Source organism: Eriocheir sinensis, chromosome 13, assembly GCF_024679095.1.
Source record: "Eriocheir sinensis breed Jianghai 21 chromosome 13, ASM2467909v1, whole genome shotgun sequence".
Lineage (NCBI taxonomy): Eukaryota > Metazoa > Arthropoda > Malacostraca > Decapoda > Varunidae > Eriocheir > Eriocheir sinensis.
Window position 1 is genome coordinate 7,435,035 of NC_066521.1, and position 21,091 is coordinate 7,456,125.

The 21,091-nt window shown below is 42.4% G+C and overlaps 1 protein-coding gene across 8 annotated transcripts in view; it reads right to left on the reverse strand.

Annotated features, from left to right (window-relative positions):
• Window positions 1-3,786: 3,786 nt before the first annotated feature.
• The window catches only part of LOC126997935 (hemicentin-2-like), a 56,766-nt gene continuing 39,461 nt past the window's right edge, over window positions 3,787-21,091 (reverse strand). For 3 of the 8 annotated variants that reach the window (XM_050859185.1, XM_050859184.1, XM_050859187.1), the window contains 8 exons: window positions 20,917-21,084; window positions 18,474-18,595; window positions 17,093-17,304; window positions 16,309-16,412; window positions 15,241-15,512; window positions 13,176-13,254; window positions 5,676-5,914; window positions 3,787-4,149 (listed from right to left, as the gene is read on the reverse strand). In XM_050859185.1, the coding sequence (XP_050715142.1) occupies window positions 4,036-4,149; window positions 5,676-5,914; window positions 13,176-13,254; window positions 15,241-15,512; window positions 16,309-16,412; window positions 17,093-17,304; window positions 18,474-18,595; window positions 20,917-21,084 (1,310 nt within the window). In that variant the 3' untranslated portion in view covers window positions 3,787-4,035. Of the gene's footprint in view, window positions 4,150-5,675; window positions 5,915-13,175; window positions 13,255-15,240; window positions 15,513-16,308; window positions 16,433-17,092; window positions 17,305-18,473; window positions 18,596-20,916; window positions 21,085-21,091 lie in introns of those variants that run through there. The other 5 variants (XR_007752513.1, XM_050859188.1, XR_007752515.1 and 2 more) reach the window with 5 other exon arrangements.

A 21,091-nucleotide genomic window follows, 5' to 3' on the forward strand; every position in this document is an offset into this window, starting at 1 on the left:
GACGTGCTTCTTCCATGTGAGCTTGTTGTCCAGGGTGACTCCAAGTAGTTTTGCAGATGTAACTACCCGGAGGGGAGTGTCGTTGATGGACACCACAGGGGGGGCAACAAGGGCAGAGGAGGTGTTGATGTGTAGGAGTGTAGTTTTGGTGTCGTTGATGGTGACCATGTTTTGTGTTGTCCATGTGTGTAGGTTGTGTAGTGTTTCCTGGAGGTGGGAATAATCTGGGTTGCTGTTGTCAACTGTTACTCCCACACACACAGTGTGTGTGTGTGTGTGTGTGTGTATGTGTAATCACTTCATTTCAGCAGACCATCACCTCACCTCACTACACTGCAGAGGCATTTCATTAGTCATCCATCTCTCTATCCAACTATTAATACATAAATTAATTACCTATCACTCAAACTTTCTTTGTTTTTACAGCAATGAAGACAGCTCAAGGGAAGAAACAAAAACAGCAACAAAAAACTCACTAGACACTGCTCCAACAAAACAAAACGGAACGAGAGTCCAGAAGAGAAGTCGATTTCGTGTGGAGAGGTGTCTTGATACTCATCTTGAAAGACTTCAAGTCGCAGGCAAGAGAAAGTACAGACGAAAGAAGGCTGCTCTTGTGTTTACCAGCGGAAGGGATAAAAAAATGATGCTGGTTATTTCTAGGATAGTGAGTTTGAATAGTATATGGATGAGCAAGAGTAGTATTGTGAGCAGCGAGGCCGCGGGAGGGGGGGAGGCATGCAGTTAGCGAGTTCAGAAGAGCAGTCAGCATAAAAAAAAATCGATAGAAGAAGGAATTAAAATACAACATTGCGGTGAAATTTAAGAGACAAAAGACTACTAGTAGGAGGAGGGGAGCTGAAGAGACGAAGAGGTTTTGACGCCTCCCTATCTGGCACAATGGTTCTTAATTTTTTTACTACCACGCCCCAGCTAGGAATGGGGCCTTCACTCCTCGCCCCACTTTGATATACATATAAAATTCGCTTCCAGTTTTTTTAACAATGGTAAGTATAACTAAACTATGGAAAACTAAAGTTAATAAATGCGATAATTTTACACTTCAGTCCATATATTTTATAATTATTAGCGCATGCTCTAATTAAAATAATACCAAATACTCAAACAACAAAAAATCCAATCTTCCCTCCATGGCTCCCGCCCCCCCTAGTAAGTACTAATGCCACCGTGGGAAGGCACGCCCCGTTAAGAACCACTGCATTTGACCAACAATCCCAAGCTTTTTCGCCGAATAATTGCGGGCGTAACTGTGTATTTCTCGCAAGTTTTGATGTGCATTTTTTAATTCATCTGCAAACTAATTACCGCGGAAATAAAATAAGTTTTTCGCATTTCCCTCTTCCCTCCCCAAACCAGTCATTTCCGTGAGAACAGTAACGAAAAATAACAGCATATGAGAACACACCCGAAATTCAACAGTTACTTCCTCACAATACAAAAAATAAGGAAAAATAAGCACTTGTAAGCCCTCACTGGACCTGAGAGAAGGGAAACAGTCGCCGATGAAGTGAGAAGCTGCATCGACCGTCACATAGAAAACGGTGCATTGCGAACCGTACACGTTTTTTTTACTATTTAAACAATTCTAATCAGACTAAGTATTATATAACGGGAAGAATCTTGCCTTCCCTCCCTCACCCCCTACTATTTGGCCGTCTCCGCAGTAAATGGCTCTAAAGAAACATTAATATTTCAATACGATCAGAGAAAAATGTGCCGCGGATGTGAAAATGATCCGCCACTACCACCATCACCATCGTCATTATCAAAACACCACACAATAAGACATCAAACTCGTCTATTACACCTACCACATCACACCACATGACTTCTTTCTCCTCCACCGCCATCACTACTACAATCACCATCCCCATCCCTACCACCAACACTATCCTCTCACCACTACACCACCACCATCACAACCCCACAACCACAATATCACCATCACCACCACGCTCACCACTACCATCATCTCTACACAAAAACACATTACTTAACCGCACCACAGCCATCACACAATTTCCACCACCATCATCATCCCAACACCACACCACACAACACCATCATCCACCACAGGACATCATCACCAATAAAAACAATGAAAACAAAGGAAAAGAACTGAATACCTATATAACCCAACTTACCTCCACACCCACGCGGATCAAGAGGAGGAGGAACAGGCTGGGGCAGGGGAAGCCGCCGGTCTACTGGCTGGCGGCTGGTCCAAGCAACACAATTATCACACTTCATCCGTCTTTACGCATCACTCACAACACAAAGAACACTCGCGCCGCATTCTCAAACTCTTTCTCAACGTCTACGCACTCCCTTCGCGACCGGAAGTTTACGGATGACGCGGTAAAAAAGGAGATTTAATCGAGCATCAACCTCAATATGCGTCACATGTGGCCGCCGAGAGAAAGAGGGAGGAGGGAGGGTGGACACGAGACTGGTACCTCGAGACAAGATTCGGTATAATGAAGTTAAATGAACCTTCACTTACCTCTCTTTTTTACGCAAGTTCACATGCATTGCACAGTGTTTGTATGGATTGTTGTCATTTCCCACCCCTCCTCTGTATGCTGGTGTGTATGTGTGCTTGTATCAGAGCCTGTGTATGTGAAATTCAGAGTTCCGTGGTGCGTGCCTCGAACTGTTCACCTGCTGACACCTGGTGACAAGAAACTGTGAATGATATTATACACATACGTAATACGATAATTAATGAGGCTTATAGAAGAAAATTCATACATGTTTTATTTTCGTTCATTATTATGAAAACCCTTGTGCTAAGACTAAGAAATATATCATTCAGTGGACACACATCAACCAGAGCCAGAAATATACTAGATATCCATAAAGTCTTTACGCACGTTTTCTTAAATATTTCAAGGGTACCTCAGCAAAAAGTATGATCCTAGACGTTTAATTCATTACAGGTTGGTTACATTCATCCTTCAATAGATATAAGGATTTTGTTTCTCTGCTCAGGTCACCAAGTTATCAAGTAATAATTTACAGGTAACTCAAACAATGTGATCCCGGAGGTTTTATTTACAGTGATCTGGTTACAATCATTCTTGAATAGATTATTAAGTTCTGTAGGCTATATCCTCTGAGGTCACAAGTTTTCGATTAATTAGCATTTATACACATTAAGGCAACAGATCCATAACTACACCTCTGTACCCAGTTTTTGATGATGTTAGGGAAATATTATTTTTTATGACGGAAAAAAAAAATCTGGAAAGAAATTTTTTGAACTTAATAAGGGATGAAACTGATATATAAATAGATGGAGGGAAATGGAAAACAATAAATCATTTTTTTCTAATCACCTCAAAACGGTATTGCCATCCCTTCTGGCCTGCTATACTCAAGTAAAAACAATAGTGTATCATGTCATTAGAACTGCTTGGAAAATGACTGCCACTCACACGGTACGTCCTTAATTGCCTCCTGTGGTACATGTAGGCAGTGACGTGGATAATTATGCGGTGGTAAGGTAAGGCACAGGTGTGGACATTCCTTGGGGGTCAGACTTCGTAAAGAAAGCATTAACACTTGTAGCTATGCCAAAGCTATTAAAGTCCCTGTCCGTGATACTATATCCTGAATTTTAATAGGTTTCTATTTTCTCGTAAAACACATTTCTATACAGTTTTATATATATATATATATATATATATATATATATATATATATATATATATATATATATATATATATATATATATATATATATATATATATATATGTATGTATGTATAAATATATATACGAACAGAGCAGACATGACACGTGTCAGTGTCTTGATCTTCTTCACTTTACACTGTTATATCAAACCTTTTTTTACATACAAAAAAGGCATGTTAACTGACCCGTGAGAGCCTGCTTCCTCTCTGTGTCTTAATGCACACTTACCTGTGCTATTCACTCTCTTAAACGTGCGGTGAAGTCAAGGTTCCAAATAATTAAGCAGTACTGTTATCTTTTCTGTCTGTGTGTGTGTCTTCATAGCCTACACAACATATGGTTCCTTGCGCTGCCCGTGTTGCCGTCCTGCACAGCACTCCGCCTTGCCCTCCCTTGTCCTGCTTTCTTTACTCGCAGGCCGTCGATGTTACCCTGCAAAAAACATTCATAAGTCACACGAGAGTTGTCCATAATTTTTCATCCTCCACCCTTTCCTCCCTTTCCTTTCAGATATGTGTGTGGCAGTATATGTGCGTGATTTTTCACTAGCCTTTTTTTCCTTTCCCTAACCCTTGTACTGTGTCGTTTTACAACCCTTAAAACGTATATATAAGGATAGATTTCACTATATTTCGTTATAACTGTAGTGCTTAAACCTTTTGCGTATTTATACAACCTTTTGAGTCTGCTGGGGGTTAAGAGAATCAAAATCTACCTAACAGCAGCTTCCTCCCTTCCCTGTGGTCCGTGAATCTGTTGCGTTGTCTTACGTGCCAATACACGTCTCTCTTATAATTTTTTAGACCAAGCTGAAGTTACTAAAAAACGCCAGATTCCCACCAGTCAACAACTTTCTCCATTTCACATAATATTACTAGCAATGTCTTGCCCGCTCTCCCTTGTTATATATCCTATTAAATCATCTAGGAGAGACAAGAAGAAAAGACCACCACCCACCACCATTATTCATACCTTTTAACTTTATATTTAAAAAGTATCAGTGCATCCATTAGCCAGTGATCTGCCCATTTAGCATATTTGTACGATCTTCACTGCAAGAGGAGTGTCTAAGGAAGAACAAATTAGCACCTAAAGGCACTGTTCTCCCTTCCTGTAGCCGGTTCGTCTGCCGTTGTGCTTTGGGATCACGTTACTTTTAAAAACCTTTTTGTATCTTTTACAGTAGTTTAAAGATAAGATAATCACATACTCATAGCAGTACTATTCTCCTTTCTCACAAACAGCACGCCTTATATCCACTGCCGTGACTTTTTAATCCAATATAATGGCTAAAAGATAGCAGATAACCACACAGCTGCAACACTCCTTATACTGATGTCATGGGTTAGCATGTACTTACAGTACATCCTTCTAAATCAAACATAGTGACTAAAAGGTAACATAGCAACCTATCAACATGAATTCGTTTTCTTAATCCCAGTATGCCTTATATTCAATATTTTAACCTTTAAACACTTATGTGTGGGGAGGCAGTACCTGAGCAGTCAGCGTGCGGCCGCAAGTCCTGGAAAACCAGGGTTCAAAAGCTCCGCCCGGCCTAAGACTACCCATATGCTGTCCTGATGACCATCAGTCAACCCGAACTCTACCGAGACTTTCTAAAGAGGATCAAGTGGAGCCAAGCATAAATGATGCCTTTGTAAAACACTTGCCTGCACAACTAACGGGCTGGGGCCGACTAACAGGCCCATCATGAAATCTTATCGACACTATAGACAGAACGGGAAAAAAATGCAACTAAAAACCACTTGTCTATTTTTCACACTTATTACATAATCTTTACATTTTGGTATTCATCTTTGTTTCTTGGTTTTACACTTCACCAATGCGTTTCCTTGCCGCATTTTCATCATAAATGAAGAGTCCTATTATTGTGTACCACGTGTAATCAACCTTTTTAAGCAAGCATAGGGAGTGTGAAGCTTAAATCCACTTACCGCACTTTGAATAGCTGTCGGGGAGAAGGACAGTCCCGCAGGAGGGTAGTTTATCGGCGGCAGATGGCTGAGGCGTAAGTAGAAGATGCCATCCTTACAGCCGCCACCGCCGCCGCCACGATCACCAGCCCCACCACCTGCTTCATAATTACTGTAGCGTTTCCTCCTTATTGTTGCCTCTCTCCCCTTTCTCTTCCTTTCGTTCGTCATCGTCGTCTGTTCTTCTCCCATAAACGGACCTAAAGGAGAGAGAGAGAGAGAGAGAGAGAGAGAGAGAGAGAGAGAGAGAGAGAGAGAGAGAGAGAGAGAGAGAGAGAGAGAGAGAGAGAGAGAGAGAGAGAGAGAGAGAGAGAGAGAGAGAGAGAGAGAGAGAGAGAGAGAGAGAGAGAATAATATAAAACAATCTTCACATTATTAACTTGGCTTCCCTCTCAAGGCAGGATATACCCCCCCATCACTCCTTCAAGGTCAGTGTATACCTATATCTTGCCAAGCGAGCGTCCCTTCACATGCAGTCCTCTTTCTGTTTCCACTCACACACGCCCTCCCTGCCGCACTCCTTTCGGAGCCTCACGCACTCACTCTACTTTACTTCTACACATAAGAACATCAGAACATAAAAACGCAGGAGTCTACAAGAGGCCGGTAGGCCTGTACGAGGCAGCTCCTTTGACCCTAAGCTCCCGTGTATCTAACCCCACCTAGTATCGCTGTCCATGAATTTATCTAGTCTATTTTTGAATGTGACAATTGTATTAGCACTCACCACGTGACTGCTAAGCCTATTCCACTCATCCACCACCCTGTTGATGAGTGGAATAGGCTTAGCAGTCACGTGGTGAGTGCTAATACAATTGTCACATTCAAAAATAGACTAGATAAATTCATGGTAGAGTAGAGTGAGTGCGTGAGGCTCCGAAAGGAGTGCGGCAGGGAGGGCGTGTGTGAGTGGAAACAGAAAGAGGACTGCATGTGAAGGGACGCTCGCTTGGCAAGATATAGGTGGAGGGTTCGACACTCAGGTGGGGGCAATGTGTAGGCTGCTCACCACCGAGGCTGTGCAGTCTGTTCCCAGGAACAGCAGCGAGTCTTCACATCTGTCTCGCCACCTGTATTGGATTAGCGCTCCACCTATAAGCCCCTTTCTAAGTGACCACTGATATCGCCTCTACCTGCTCTCAGGCCACCTGCTGCCACCTGACCCAGCATTTTGACCTGGGGATGAACACGGATTAACACCTACTCGCCTTCCAGAAGAGGATTACCTTCCCACCTCATCCCTCTACCACACCGCACTCCACCACCTCCTCACCTCTCTAACATCATCACAACTTTCCCTCCGTTACTGTAAATTACGTACCCCCACACCCCATTCATATTTGTACACTTTGTAATCTTAATATGTACATTTTCAGCCTAACGGCTGCCATCTCCGAAATAAACCGATTATTATTATTATTATTATTATTATTATTATTATTATTATTATTATTATTATTATTATTATTATTATTATTATTACACACACACACACACACACACACACACACACACACACACACACACACACACACACAGAAATACACACACACACACACACACACACACACACACACACACACAGAAACACACACACACACACACACACACACACACACACACACACACACACACACACACACACAGAAACACACACACACACACACACACACACACACACACACAGAAACACAAACACACACACACACACACACACACACACACACACACGGCCCGGTAGCTCAGGGGTAGGGCGTCTGGCTCATAACCAGATGGACCGGGGTTCAATCCCCCTGCCCGGTGAAGATAAGTTGGGTTTATCTTATTTCACGTGTAGCAGCCCCTGTTCACCTAGCAGTGAGTAGGTACACGACGTCAGGCAAGGAGTTGTGACCTCGTTGTCGCGGTGTGTTGTGTGTGAGTGGTCTTAGTCCTACCCAAAGATCGGTACTACGAGCTCTGTGCTCTTCCGTAGGGGAACGGCTGGCAGTCTCAAGAGAGACCCGCAGCAGACCAAGAGGTGAATTAGACACACACACACAAACACACACATACACAATAACAAACACAAACACACACAAAAAAAAAAAATCGGAGAGGGAAAACATCTTGAAAGATGTAGTGAAGAAGATCGTACGTAGGGTACAAGAAGAGGGAAGTGACCTGGTGAAAGAAATAGATGACTGTCATAGGACTGGAAAATACAATGGAGAAAGAGATAGACCAATTAGAATTCGATTCAAGGCACAGAGCGAAGCAGAAGAGGCCCTGGCAAGAGCTTGGAAGCTAGCGGGAGAAGAAGACACAAAAATTATGTGGCTGAGGAAAGATCTGAATGAACAAGAGAGAGACAAGTTGAATGAACTCAGAGGTGAGGTTCGTGATTTAAATGAGAAGAGATCGGAAGAAGAAAAGAAGGAGGTTTTTAGAGAGTAATGGATATGAAAGTGAGGAAATGGTTGCTGGTGACGAGAGGAAGGAGAGAAAAAATCTAACAGAAAAGGAGGAAGGATGGAAAGTGTCTTATACGAATATTAATGGAATAGTGTCATCGTGGATAGAGTTTAACGACTATTTGAGAGACAGCGAACCTGATATTGTGGGGCTGACGGAAACCAAGTTGTGTGACCCAATTGAGGTGGTGGGGATTGGAGAAGGTGCATACAATATATAGAGGAGAGACAGAAAGAGAAAACAGGGAGGAGGTGTGATGTTGATGGCATTAGGGTGAAGGCTTGGCAGAGGTACTGAAAGTGAAAATTGTGGGTGCTGAAGGAAGAAGAAGGCAGTATGTAGTAGGGTATGTGCCACCAAGAACCAATGCATGGAAGGTCCGAGAATATGAACAAATGATACAAGACACGGTGAGTTCCCTGGATGGAATGTTGAGAGAGGGTGAGAGAATAATTTTAATGGGTGATTTTAATTGCAAAGAGGTAGAATGGGAGGACTGGCAGACGCAGGGAACAGAAGAGTCGTGGGGAGGAAGACTCCTGCAATTGGCAATGGAACATGTGCTGACTCAATGGATTAAAGAACATACTAGATTCGGGAAAGAAGGCGAGGCATCAAGACTTGACCTGGTTTTTAGCAAGGAACCGGAAGCAATAGAAAATATTAAAATAGATTGTCCAAAATCAAAGAGTGACCATGCGGTTGTGGAATTTGAAGTAAAAGAAAAGAGAAGGATTAACCGAAAAGAGAAGCACAAAATTGGGAGAAGTAACAACTCTAAGGCAGACTATGTTAATATGATAACTTTTTTTGAAAATGCAAATTGGAGTGGGCTGTACAAAGCCAAAAGTACACAAGACAACTGGGAGGAGCTTTTAAAGAATATATATATGTCCCTAAGGTAACTAAAAAGGATGTTGGTAAAAAGAAATGGTTTAACAAAAGATGCGAGGCAGCTAAAAAGAGAAAGGAGGAAGTTTGGAAGGGATGGAGGAGACGAAAAAGAATCAACTAGTGGAACAATTTCAAACAAGCAAGGAATGAATATACAAAAATAAGAAGAGAAGAAAAATGGAAATATGAAAAAGATATAATAGACAAGTGCAAAGATCAACTTAAATTATTTTATAGACATGTGAACGGTAAATTAAGGAATAGAGAAACAATTGATAAACTGAAAATGGATGAAACTACATATGAGGACCCAGTAGAGATGGGGAGAAGTGATAAACAATAGCTTTCATAGAGTTTTCACAAAGGAAGACGAATTCGTACAACCACCGGGCCAGGAAAGTGGAAGGGTTATGCAGGAGATACAGTTAACGGTGCAGGTCAAAGAAAGCTTGAACAAGCTGGATGTAAGAAAAGCGACGGGGCCGGATGGAGTATCAGGGTGGATCTTGAAAGAATGTAGTGAGCAACTTGCAGAGAAACTGCACTCCATAATGAACGCCTCCCTGAGTGAAGGAAGGGTACCACAGGATTGGAAGAGAGCAAACATAGTACCAATTTTTAAGGGAGGAAAGAGAGAGGACCAATTAAATTATAATATCACTCACTAGTGTGGTTGCGTAGATATGCGAGAGGATGGTTAATAACAGGTGGTCGGATTTTTTAGAAAGTGAGAAAATTATCTCGGATTGTCAGTTTGGATTCAGGAGAGGGAGATCTTGTGTCACCAACTTGTTATGTTACTACTCAAGGGTGACAGATTTATTACAAGAGAGAGAAGGCTGGGGGGATGGAGTGTACCTGGATTTGAAAAAGGCATTTGACAAAGTACCGCACAGAAGACTAATTTGGAAAATTAAAAATAGGGGTGGAGTGGGTGATGGACTGATTAAGTGGCTGGAGGACTTCCTTACTAACAGGGAAATAAGAACAATAATCAGGGACAGGGTTTCCAACTGGTGCCCTGTGATGAGTGGGGTCCCACAAGGTTCAGTGCTGCCGCCAATAATGATTGCTGTTTATATAAATGATATGGTGGACGGAGTGACCAGCTATGTGAGTTTGTTTGCAGATGATGCAAAGCTATTGAGACGAGTGAATGATGTGAAGGACTGTGAGGCATTGCAGAGGGACCTGGATAAAATATGGGAGTGGAGTGGTACATGGCAGATGGAGATCAACCTTTGGATATGTAAAAAAAATAGTTTGGTAGGAGCGGTAGAAGATGTGAATACGATTCTAAGATGAGAAGTGAGATAATATGCAGAGGAATGGAAGAAAAAGATTTGAGAGTGACTATCTCAGAGAACATGTCACCAGACAAACACATCAACAGGATAACGGGACAAACTATGAATTTGCTGAGGAACATAAGGACGGCATTTGTGTATTTGGATGAGGAGATGATGAAGAAAATAATAGTTACAATGATAAGGCCAAGGTTGGAGTATGCATCAGTGGTCTGGTCTCCTCACGAAAAGAAGAACATAAGAAAGCTGGAAAAAGTGCAGAGAGTGGCAACTAAGATGGTACCGGAACTTAGTGCTCGGACGTATGAGGAGAGACTCAATAGCATGGGGCTCACAACCCTGGAGAGAAGAAGAGAGAGAGGAGACCTGATAGCAGTGTGCAGGGTGGCGAGCCGGGTGGAGAATCTGGACAGAGAGGACCTGTGTGTGTGGAACGAGAGAGAAACGAGAGGAAATAGAAAGAAGTTGAGGGCGACAACGTGCAGGCGAGATGTGAAAAAAGTTTAGCTTCCCAAACATAAGCATTGAACTATGGAATAGACTGGAGGAGGAGGTGGTTTGTGCAAGAAACATTCATGATTATAAGGAAAAGTTGGATAAGAGAGGATATAGAGACGGGACAGCGCGAGCGTAGCTTTTTTCCCGTATATAACAACTAGGTAAAATACAACTAGGTAAATACACACACACACACACACACATATATATATATAAACACACACACACACACACACACACACACACACACACACACATAGAAAAACAAACACAAACACAAACACACACACACACACACACACAGAAACACAAACACAAACACAAACACACACACACACACACACACACACACACACACACACACACACACACAAAACACACACACACACACACACACACACACACACACACACACACACACACACACACACACACACACACACACACACACACACACACACACACACACACACACACACACACACACACACACACACACACACACACACACACAGAAACACAAACACAAACACACACACACACACACACACACACACACACACACACACACACACACACACACACACACACACACACACACACACACACAGAAACACCAACACACACACACACACACACACACACACACACACACACACACACACACCACTCTGTCATCAACAAGGCAATTAACCTCGGGGTTTCCCCCACCATAGTGTCCTGGCTGGCCGACTTTCTCTCCCAACGCAGTCAGGTGGTGAGGTATCAGGGAGTGGCCTCTCGGCCTCAGCACCTCACCTGCGGAGTGCCTCAAGGAACCAAGGTTGGACCGCTTTTCCTCCTGATCCTGATAAACAGCGCCCTGACCCACACGCCCAACCGCTGGAAGCATGTAGACGATACTACACTGCAGAGTCACTAATAACAAAGACAACCCTGACTACAGCCAACTCCAAGACCTGCTACACAGCTTACACTCATGGACCACAGATAACAACGTCACCATCAACGACACCAAAACTACAGTCATGCACATCAACACCTCCTCAGCCCCCATCGCCCCTCCTGTAGTCTCCATCAACGACACTCACCTTCAGGTAGTCCAGTCAACCAAGCTACTTGGGGTCACAATCGACAACAAGCTTACATGGAAAGACCACACCACCCAACTTATCAGATCCACCGCCTACAAACTCAACCTCCTGCGGCGGCTCAAGACGCTGGGGGCTCCCGGGCTTGAGCTGGCGAGTGTGTACACCACATTCATACTCCCTAAGCTCACGTACGCGTCTCCAGCTTGGTCCTTCTCCCTCAACCTCACTCAACGCCGCAAACTTGAGCAGGTACAAAAACGAGCTTGCAAGATCATCCAGGGCCCCACCTACCACCTACCAAGACGCCCTCGATTCCCTCACCCTCACCACCCTCCAAGAGCGACACTCGACCCTGCTGCAGCATTGTGCGGGCAGTCTGCTCAACAACCCCAGACACTGCAACCTACTCCCGCCTGCAGTCTCCCGTCCCCGCCCGTCAGTGAGGCACGCCAATAGACTGGCTCCAATACGGGCACGGACGGACCGCTACAAAATCAGTGCCGCGCCCGCAATGGTCAAGATGATCAACAACATGTAAACCCCTTAAGAATATAATCTGTAAGTACTATTATTATTATTATTATTATTATTATTATTATTATTATTATTATTATTATTATTATTATTATTATTATTATTATTATTATTATTATTATCCATAGCATCATCACTCATCACATTTTTTATATGTATTTTGCCTCTAGGGGTGCAATCCTTCCCCTTAATAAACCGTTTATTATTATTATTATTATTATTATTATTATTATTATTATTATTATTATTATTATTATTATTATTATTATTATTAACCATCATTCCTACTCATCAACAAATCTATCTAACCATTTTTTTTATTATCGTATTTGCACCAACTATACAATATAGACGTGGTTTGTTCTATTCACTCACTCTCTGCCAGTATCATGATCCAGTCTTTACCAATCTCCTCCCTGAACATGAATTTGTCTAGTTGGAAACTCTTGCTACGTGCTTCAACATTCGTTCCTCAATATAACAATATCGCCCTTATGAATGCCCTTTGCCCATTTGACTAATCAAACTACAAAGCAGTCTATGCCTTTCCAGGGAATAAAAATTGAAAATCTTCGATCTTTCACTGTAGGATCACTAAGCGAATCATTCTGGTATTTTTTTACTACAAATACAGGCCCACAAAGAAACAAAAATATACAGACCGACACACACACACTCACCATTCAGGGAGAGGGAAAGAACATCCTTTTCTTTGGTGATGGAGGAGGCCTGATGGGATGTCAAGCACAGCTCTTTTATCTGCAGACATGAGGAAAGAAATATGTAACTAGAAACTTGAAAAGTAACTCTTTATCAACACAGAACAACAAAGAAGAACCGTTAAGAACTGTGTGTCCGTGCTGACACCCTGCCTGGTCAAACTCTTTCGCCTCTGCCTGTCAACATCTACCTTTCCTTCCTGCTGGAAGTATGCCTTCATACAGCCTGTGCCTAAGAAGGGTAACCGTTCCAATCCCTCAAACTACCGTCCTATGGCTTTGCTTTCTTGTCTATCTAAAGCTTTTTAATTTATCCTTAACCGAATGATTCAAAAGCACCTTTCCACTTCTGACCTTCTATCTGATCGCCAGTGTGGGTTCCGCAAGGGGCGTTCTGCTGGTGATCTCCTTGCCTTCCTAACTGATTCTTGGTCATCCTCTCTTAGCCGTTTTGGTGAAACCTTTGCTATTGCGCTGGACATATCAAAAGCCTTTGATAGTGTCTGGCACAAATCTTTGCTTTCCAAACTACCCTCCTACGCTTTCTATCCTTCTCTCTGTACCTTTATCTCCAGTTTCCTCTCTGACCGTTCTATTTCTGCTGTGGTAGACGGTCACTGTTCTTCTCCTAAACCTATTAATAGTGGTGTTTCGCAGGGTTCTGTCCTATCTCCCACTCTCTTTCTGTTGTTCATTGATGATCTTTCCAAAATAAACTGTCCTATCCATTCTTACGCCGATGACTCTACTCTGCATTACTCAACTTCTTTTAATAGAAGACCCACCCAACAGGAACTAAATGATTCCAGGCTGAAGGCGGCAGAACGCTTAGCTTCAGACCTTACTATTATTTCCGATTGGGGCAAGTAGAAATTGGTGTCCTTCAACGCCTCAAAAATACAGTTTCTCCACCTATCCACTCGACACAATCTTCTAAACAACTAACCCCTATTCTTTGACAACACTCAGCTATCACCCTCTTCAACACTAAACATCCTCGGTCTATCCTAAACTCAAAATCTCAACTGGAAACTTCATATCTCATCTCTTACTAAATCACCTTCCTCGAGGCTGGGCGGTCTGTAGTCTGTACCGTCTCCGCCAGTTCTTCACCCCCGCACAGTTGCTATCCATTTACAGGGGCCTTGTCCGCCCTCGTATGGAGTATGCATCTCACGTGTGGGGAGGCTTCACTCACACAGCTCTCTTGGACAGAGTGGAGTCTAAGGCTCTTCGTCTCATCATCTCTCCTCCTCTTACTTATAGTCTTCTACCTCTTAAATTTCGCCGCCATGTTGCCTCTCTTTTTATCTTCTATCGATATTTTCATGCTGACTTCTCTTCTGAACTTGCTAACTACATGCCTTCCCCCCTCCCGCAGCTTTGCCACACACGACTTTCTACTCAAGTTCATCTCTTTACTGTCCAAATCCCTTACGCAAGAGTTAACCAGCATCTTCACTCTTTCATCCCTCACGCTTGTAAACTCTGAAACAATCTTCCTTCATCTGTATTTCCTCCTGCCTACGACTTGAACTCTTTCAAGAGGATGGTATCAGGACACCTATCCTCCCGAAATTGACCTATCTTTCGGCCACTCCTCTAACTCTTTTTAGGAGCAGTGAGTAGCGGGCTTTTTTTTTCACATTTGCTACCTTTTTTTATGCCCTTGAACTACCTCTGCTGTAAAAAAAAAAAAAAAAAAAAAAAAAAAGATATCATGGCAGGGAATTAGAAGAGTAAAAAGCTAATGAAGTATCTGCAATGTAGATCGATGAAATATTAAAGAAATACAGAAAACTGAGAACAAGAATCATAAACAAATTTTTGCCTTACGAATAACAATGAAAAACGTCATGACGTCCAAGGAGGCCCGAAAGACACAACTTGCATTCTTAAAATGCAAACCTACTTAAAATCAGCTCCAGGCAAACAATCAGTTCGAAACAAAAAATAATAGTAGTTAATACATGTCAACAGAATCCAGCCTTCTCATTATTTCTAACACCTAATCCTGTACTCTCACCTGTCCACAGCCCCGACTAACAGGCACTTCGCTTCGTTTCCTCACAACACAGGTGGCGAGGGCTGAGAGGGCGAGGACAACACTCAGGAACACAAAGAAAACGAGAAACTTGAAGCCTAACGAGCCATCTGGAGCCATTCTGTTCCGTTTCCTTCCTCCTCTGTTTTCGTCTTTTTTATCGCCACCTCCTCCATCCCCCTCTTCAGTGCCGTCTTCAGTAGCGTTGATAGGCCTTTTCGGAGCACTTATTCGGTTCGGGTTGGCAGTATCGTCTGGAAATGACAGCAAATGATGAATAGTTTATCTTTATTACCTCCATCAACGGAAGGACTCAAGTATAAAGGCGCTTGGATATAAGGGGGTTCAATAGCCCCCAGAGAAGCTTCAGTTTATGGTGTAGTGTTACCAAATTCGATAATCAATAAGTGCAGTCAGATACATTTCAAGGTTATAATGTTTGCGAGAAAATGTGAGTTGCTAGACTTGAAATGAAAGAAATGGGAACTACTGCTACTACTGCTATTACTTGTACTACTACTACTACTACTACTACTACTACTACACTACTACTACTACAACTACTACTACTACTACACTACTACTACTACACTACTACTACTACTATTACTACTACTACTTTTTTTACTACTACGGGCCTCCATCTATTAGAGTTGCGTTGTGAGCGGTATATTTTCTCATATCCTTTCACAAAGCAATTCATTGGCCCCACCCCGCCAATGACTGTGGCCGACAACCATCTTTATTTAATATTACAAACTTTACTAAACATTTTATTTTTAAGCTAACAGAGCTTGTGGTTGATACGACTATCAACCACCGTCGCCTCAAAGTCCAGGTCTACTACTACTACTACTACTACTACTACTACTACTACTACAACTACTACCACACTACTACTACTACTACTACTACTACTACTACTACTACTACTACTACTACTACTACACTACTACTACTACTACTACTATTACTACTACTACTATTACTACTACTACTATTACTACTACTACTACTACTTACACCGCCACTACCATTGCTACCACTTGCCTGGGAGGGTGGAGGTAGTTAGGACCTTAAGCTCACTAATTCTTTCTTCCCTGACCACCTTCACCACAACCACCACCCTCTGCCCTGCCCTCAACCCGTCCACCCTGGAGGAGGAAGAGGAACTCTGTAGGAGAAATGGAGAAGGCGGCAGCGGATGGCTGGAGAGTATTAGAGGAAAGGTACGAGGAGAAAAGTGTATAAAGGAAGACAAACTAAAGTGGGAAAGAGAGAAAAGAAAGGGAGAGTTGTACAAAGTTGTAGTTTTGAGAAAAATCGGAACTAGAAATTATAGGAGCAAAATTGAGGAAAATTAACAGATAAATTTATGAACAAAGTTGATCCGAAATGAATAAAGCTGGCAGGCATATGACTTAATATTTGTAGAGGGAGTGCAGGGACACCTCTACCGTCGCCATCCCATTGAGGCAAGTTCCGTGTGTACGCCAGGACGTCAGAAAAAAAATGGGAAAGGAAAAGAATGAAGATAAGTGTGTCGGCGTAGAGAAAGTAAAAATTAAATGATTGAAGAGGAAACGTACCTACGAGTTCAGGGTGTGCTTGAGTTAAAAAGAAAGTTTATTCTTTTAACTTTTTTTTCTCTTTCGTATATTCAATACAGGCAAGTAAAATACGGAATGAAACAAGTTACGATAGGAAGATAGTGCTATGGTAGTGGACAGAGGGTCATTAGTTAAAAAAAGTATTTCTTTCTCAATTTTTAATCATAACATATTCCAACAAACTTTGGCTACAAAAAACGAATTATAAAGAAAAATAAACTTACCGAAAGATGGGTAAAGAGGAATTCAAGCTCTTCAGTAAATCACTTTGGTTGTGGAGGGATGTTTTTACTTTTCCTTTCTCCTCCTCGTCCCTATCCCCTTCCTCCTTCTCGTCTTCGATCCCCTCCTTCCCTTCTTCCGCTTCTTCCTTCTTCTTCCAGTCATAACTCTCATTTTTCTTCTTTTCTTCATCTCGCCTTGTATTGTCTCCTGCCTCGATTAAGAAGTAGAAAATTCCATAAAAAAAGTTGTAGTAGTAGTAGTAGTAATAGTAACAATATGTCTTGTCACTATTTATTAAAGTTTGCCCTGTAAAAGTGTTTTCTATAAGACTTTATCAACATTTTCTTGCATCCCTGAAATATCATTACTCGTCGTAGTGTTTAGTCAAGCGTCTATAACTCGCTACTTATGAGTTTTCTTTGGACCCTCTGTGCTCCCACTACTCCTAACACACCTCCTCCTCTCCCTTGATTTTTCTTAAGAGCCGCTATAATAGTAAGGGTAAGAGGATAAGATGAATAATGCCTGTATGTTCATCTTATACATAACGCAAAATTTCAGGCATATCAAAAAAATGGAAAGCAAAAAGTAAGAAAAATTCTAATGATAAATAAATAAATAAATTAATAAATTGATATATATATATATATATATATATATATATATATATATATATATATATATATATATATATATATATATATATATTTGTTGCCACCTCAAGGAGCCCGTCAGGGTCAAGCGCGTACATCCCTCAGAGGAGGGACTAGAGGCCCTTGTCGGGTAACTGCTCATGAAAGGGAGAGGAGGATGCCGACAGCCCGACTACATCGGCTGGCGTCAGCCTAGCCGACCAAGTCGGTCTGTCGACGAAGACTTCCATGTCTCTTTCTAATGAGAAGAGAGATGACATTAGATAGAGGAAGATTTCAGCATTATTAGGAGACGTCCCTGAATAAACATGCAACAGAGAAAGGAAAAAAAGGTTGGGATTGGTAGGTGTGGAGGTGGTAAAATGTTTGAAGTTGAAATACAGGTATAAAGAAAGGTGTTACCACGGGAAGGTGAGGAGAGGGTAAGAAATTATATAATGAATTAAAACAGAGATGGAAAACTGTTATTGAATATGAGACTTTTGATGAGACTACTGCTTTATATAACTTGATAACGCTGTAAGCGATGTCTTCTGGAAATTTCAAGTTTATAAAATTTGAGGATCTCTCTCTCTCTCTCTCTCTCTCTCTCTCTCTCTCTCTCTCTCTCTCTCTCTCTCTCTCTCTCTCTCTCTCTCTCTCTCTCTCTCTCTCTCTCTCTCTCTCTCTCTCGCTCGCTCTCGCTCGCTCTCTCTATACACTATTTAAACCATTGCCTCTCCCTCACCTGCGAGTAGACGGAGAGGGTGAAGCGCCCCCCCTGACTGGGAGCCGGCTCGTCACAAGTCACCGTGAACCCCGAAGCCGAGTGGTTATCGACGCTGCAGCTGCCGAGGACACTGTCAACCCCTGGAGAGGGAGGGAACTAAACTAAGCGAAGGCCTGAGAAATGAACGTAACTTAATGCTTGAATACGTATGCACATCCTCTTACTCCTCCTACTCCTCCTCTCATTCTCCCTCTTCCTTCTTCTATTCCTCCTCCTCCTCCTCCTCCTCCTCCTCCTCCTGGTCCTACTCCTGCTCCTGCTTTTCCTCCTCCTCCTCCTCCTCCTCCTCCTCTTCTTACTAAACATTAGGAGAGAGAGCGACCGCTACTACGCGAGGGTTGTTTGTTTATGAGTATGAATGATTAATGTGGTAATGAAAGGCTATGCAGTGTATTTTGGCTCCTCTTGAACGCTTTTGAGAGACACTGAGGGTAAGTATTTTAACGCCATGGTAGTCAATGGAGTTATAACCGCAAGGCTATTTTTTAATGACAAGGAACGCATAAAATAGTGAAGTTTTTGTTAATAGTTATATAGTCAATTTAGTGGTTACTAGTAGTTAATTTACGAATTTTAGCTTGGATACAATTGGCGTAATAACGAGCCTATTGTAGGAAGTGTATAATGGTAAGCTATTGAGCTATGAATATCTGGATGCCTAAAGTGAACGTAATCATTATCGTGTGTCTGTGTAAATATTACTGCATGTACATTTAGTTTAAGTGTATATAACAATGTATTTCAGGTACAAGCTCCTAATATTTAGAGTAAAAGTGACTTATCAAGTGTAGGGACTTTAGACTAATTCCTTCAGCTACAAATTCCTTAATGTTGAAAGTGTATGTGTATACGTATAGGTTTATATAGTTAGGGTGGGTGTAGACTGTAGAGAGTAGTTTTTTCTTCATCCACAAACTCCTTGATATTGATGGGAAGAGCATTTGCATATATGTTTGTGTAGAAATCGTAGGTTTATTTGGCAAGTATCTTTTAGTTGCATTCCTTGACACTGAAAGTGAAAGTGACTTATCAGAGTAAGTATTTCAGCCATAAACTCCTGTAAATTGACAACTTAAGTGACGATTAAAGAAACATAGTATTAACTTAACCCGTCCAGTCCCGCTGACGGCTCTCAGCCGTCGCAAGCTCTCGACCCTTTATCTCCGTACATAGTTGTTTTAGGCTTGTAATATTCACACACGTTATGAGTCAAGATACGGGGCAAGTTTACACTACTTGACAACTTACGTACCAGACCTCACTTGTCACTCACAGTAGGAAATGTTTACGCGACGTCATTTCAGCCTTTGTGCTCTGTGCATGCAGACATGGCTGACTGCCGGCGCTGCCCCCGCCAGGGGAAGATAATTCTCTCTTTGGCTGAGGCAGTAGATATGGTGTTAGAGTCAGATGAGTATATCGTCAGTGCCTCAGATGACTGGTGTTAGTGCACCTCCTCGCTTGGTAGAGCGACACTTCTCCCGCTTCATCCCTCCTAACCCCACCCAAAAAAAAATTTTTCGAAGGTGTCATGTGTGTGCCAACACGACGCGCAGGGAGCAACGAAGGAAAGACACAAGGTCTTACTGTCAAGAGTGCGATGTTGGCCTGTGCTATGACCAGTGTTTCATGGACTACCATACCCTTCTACATTTCTGAAGCTCTCTGTGACTAACATCGAGAAAAGATGCTAATTTTGTACACTGTTATAACAAGTGTGTAAATATATACTAGCCTACTACTTTCTCGCTGATCTATACCTTTTTATCACGTATTGGGAGTTAGATACAAAGTAAAAATACCGCAGGTGGGTGATACAGGCGCAACAAGGCTGCCCCGCCACCTGCTCCTTGACAACCAACACGAGGCAGAGCCTTGGGCCAAAGTTTCACATAATGTTGAATTTTATGTTGCCAAAACACATGATGCTTTATTCAGGAACATCCTAACACAACACTCATGTATCATACGCGTAAACCACTGCCTGATGTGTGTTGCTAACGGGCGCCAGTCAACGCCGTACCTCCCTCTCCGCCACCAGCTGGATTACACGCGGAGCATAAACCCCGCTATTGAGCACTAAATAGCTATGGTGAGTGATTTTACGTACTCCAGGTGTTATAACTTAGGGTTTCCAATAGATTTCCGAGAAAAAAAAAAAAAATCGAAAAATTTGGCGGGTCTGGGTGTTACAGCATCATACAGCTTTGGCGGGGCTCAACGGGTTAACGTATGAATGCTTGGCTCAATGTAACAGTAAGCGATTTTACTTGATGTATATATGCTTACATGAATAATGAATATCTTTACTACAATTACCCAGTTGTTATTTTGGCAACAAATAACTTGGTGTGCATAAAACTTCTTTTTTTTACGCTCGGCCAAGACGTGACTGTTTTACCTCTTTTGTGGGGGCGGACTGTAAGCTTGCACGGCGTCGTCTGCGTGCCAACGGCGTTCCTGGCCCAACACAGCAACTGAACGGCCCCACGAACGTCTCTGAGGGTGTAGCGCCCTGCCAGGCCTTTCCGTCCCCGCCGCGCCGTCAGCAGCCGCGTGAGGGAGCCGTCTAAGGG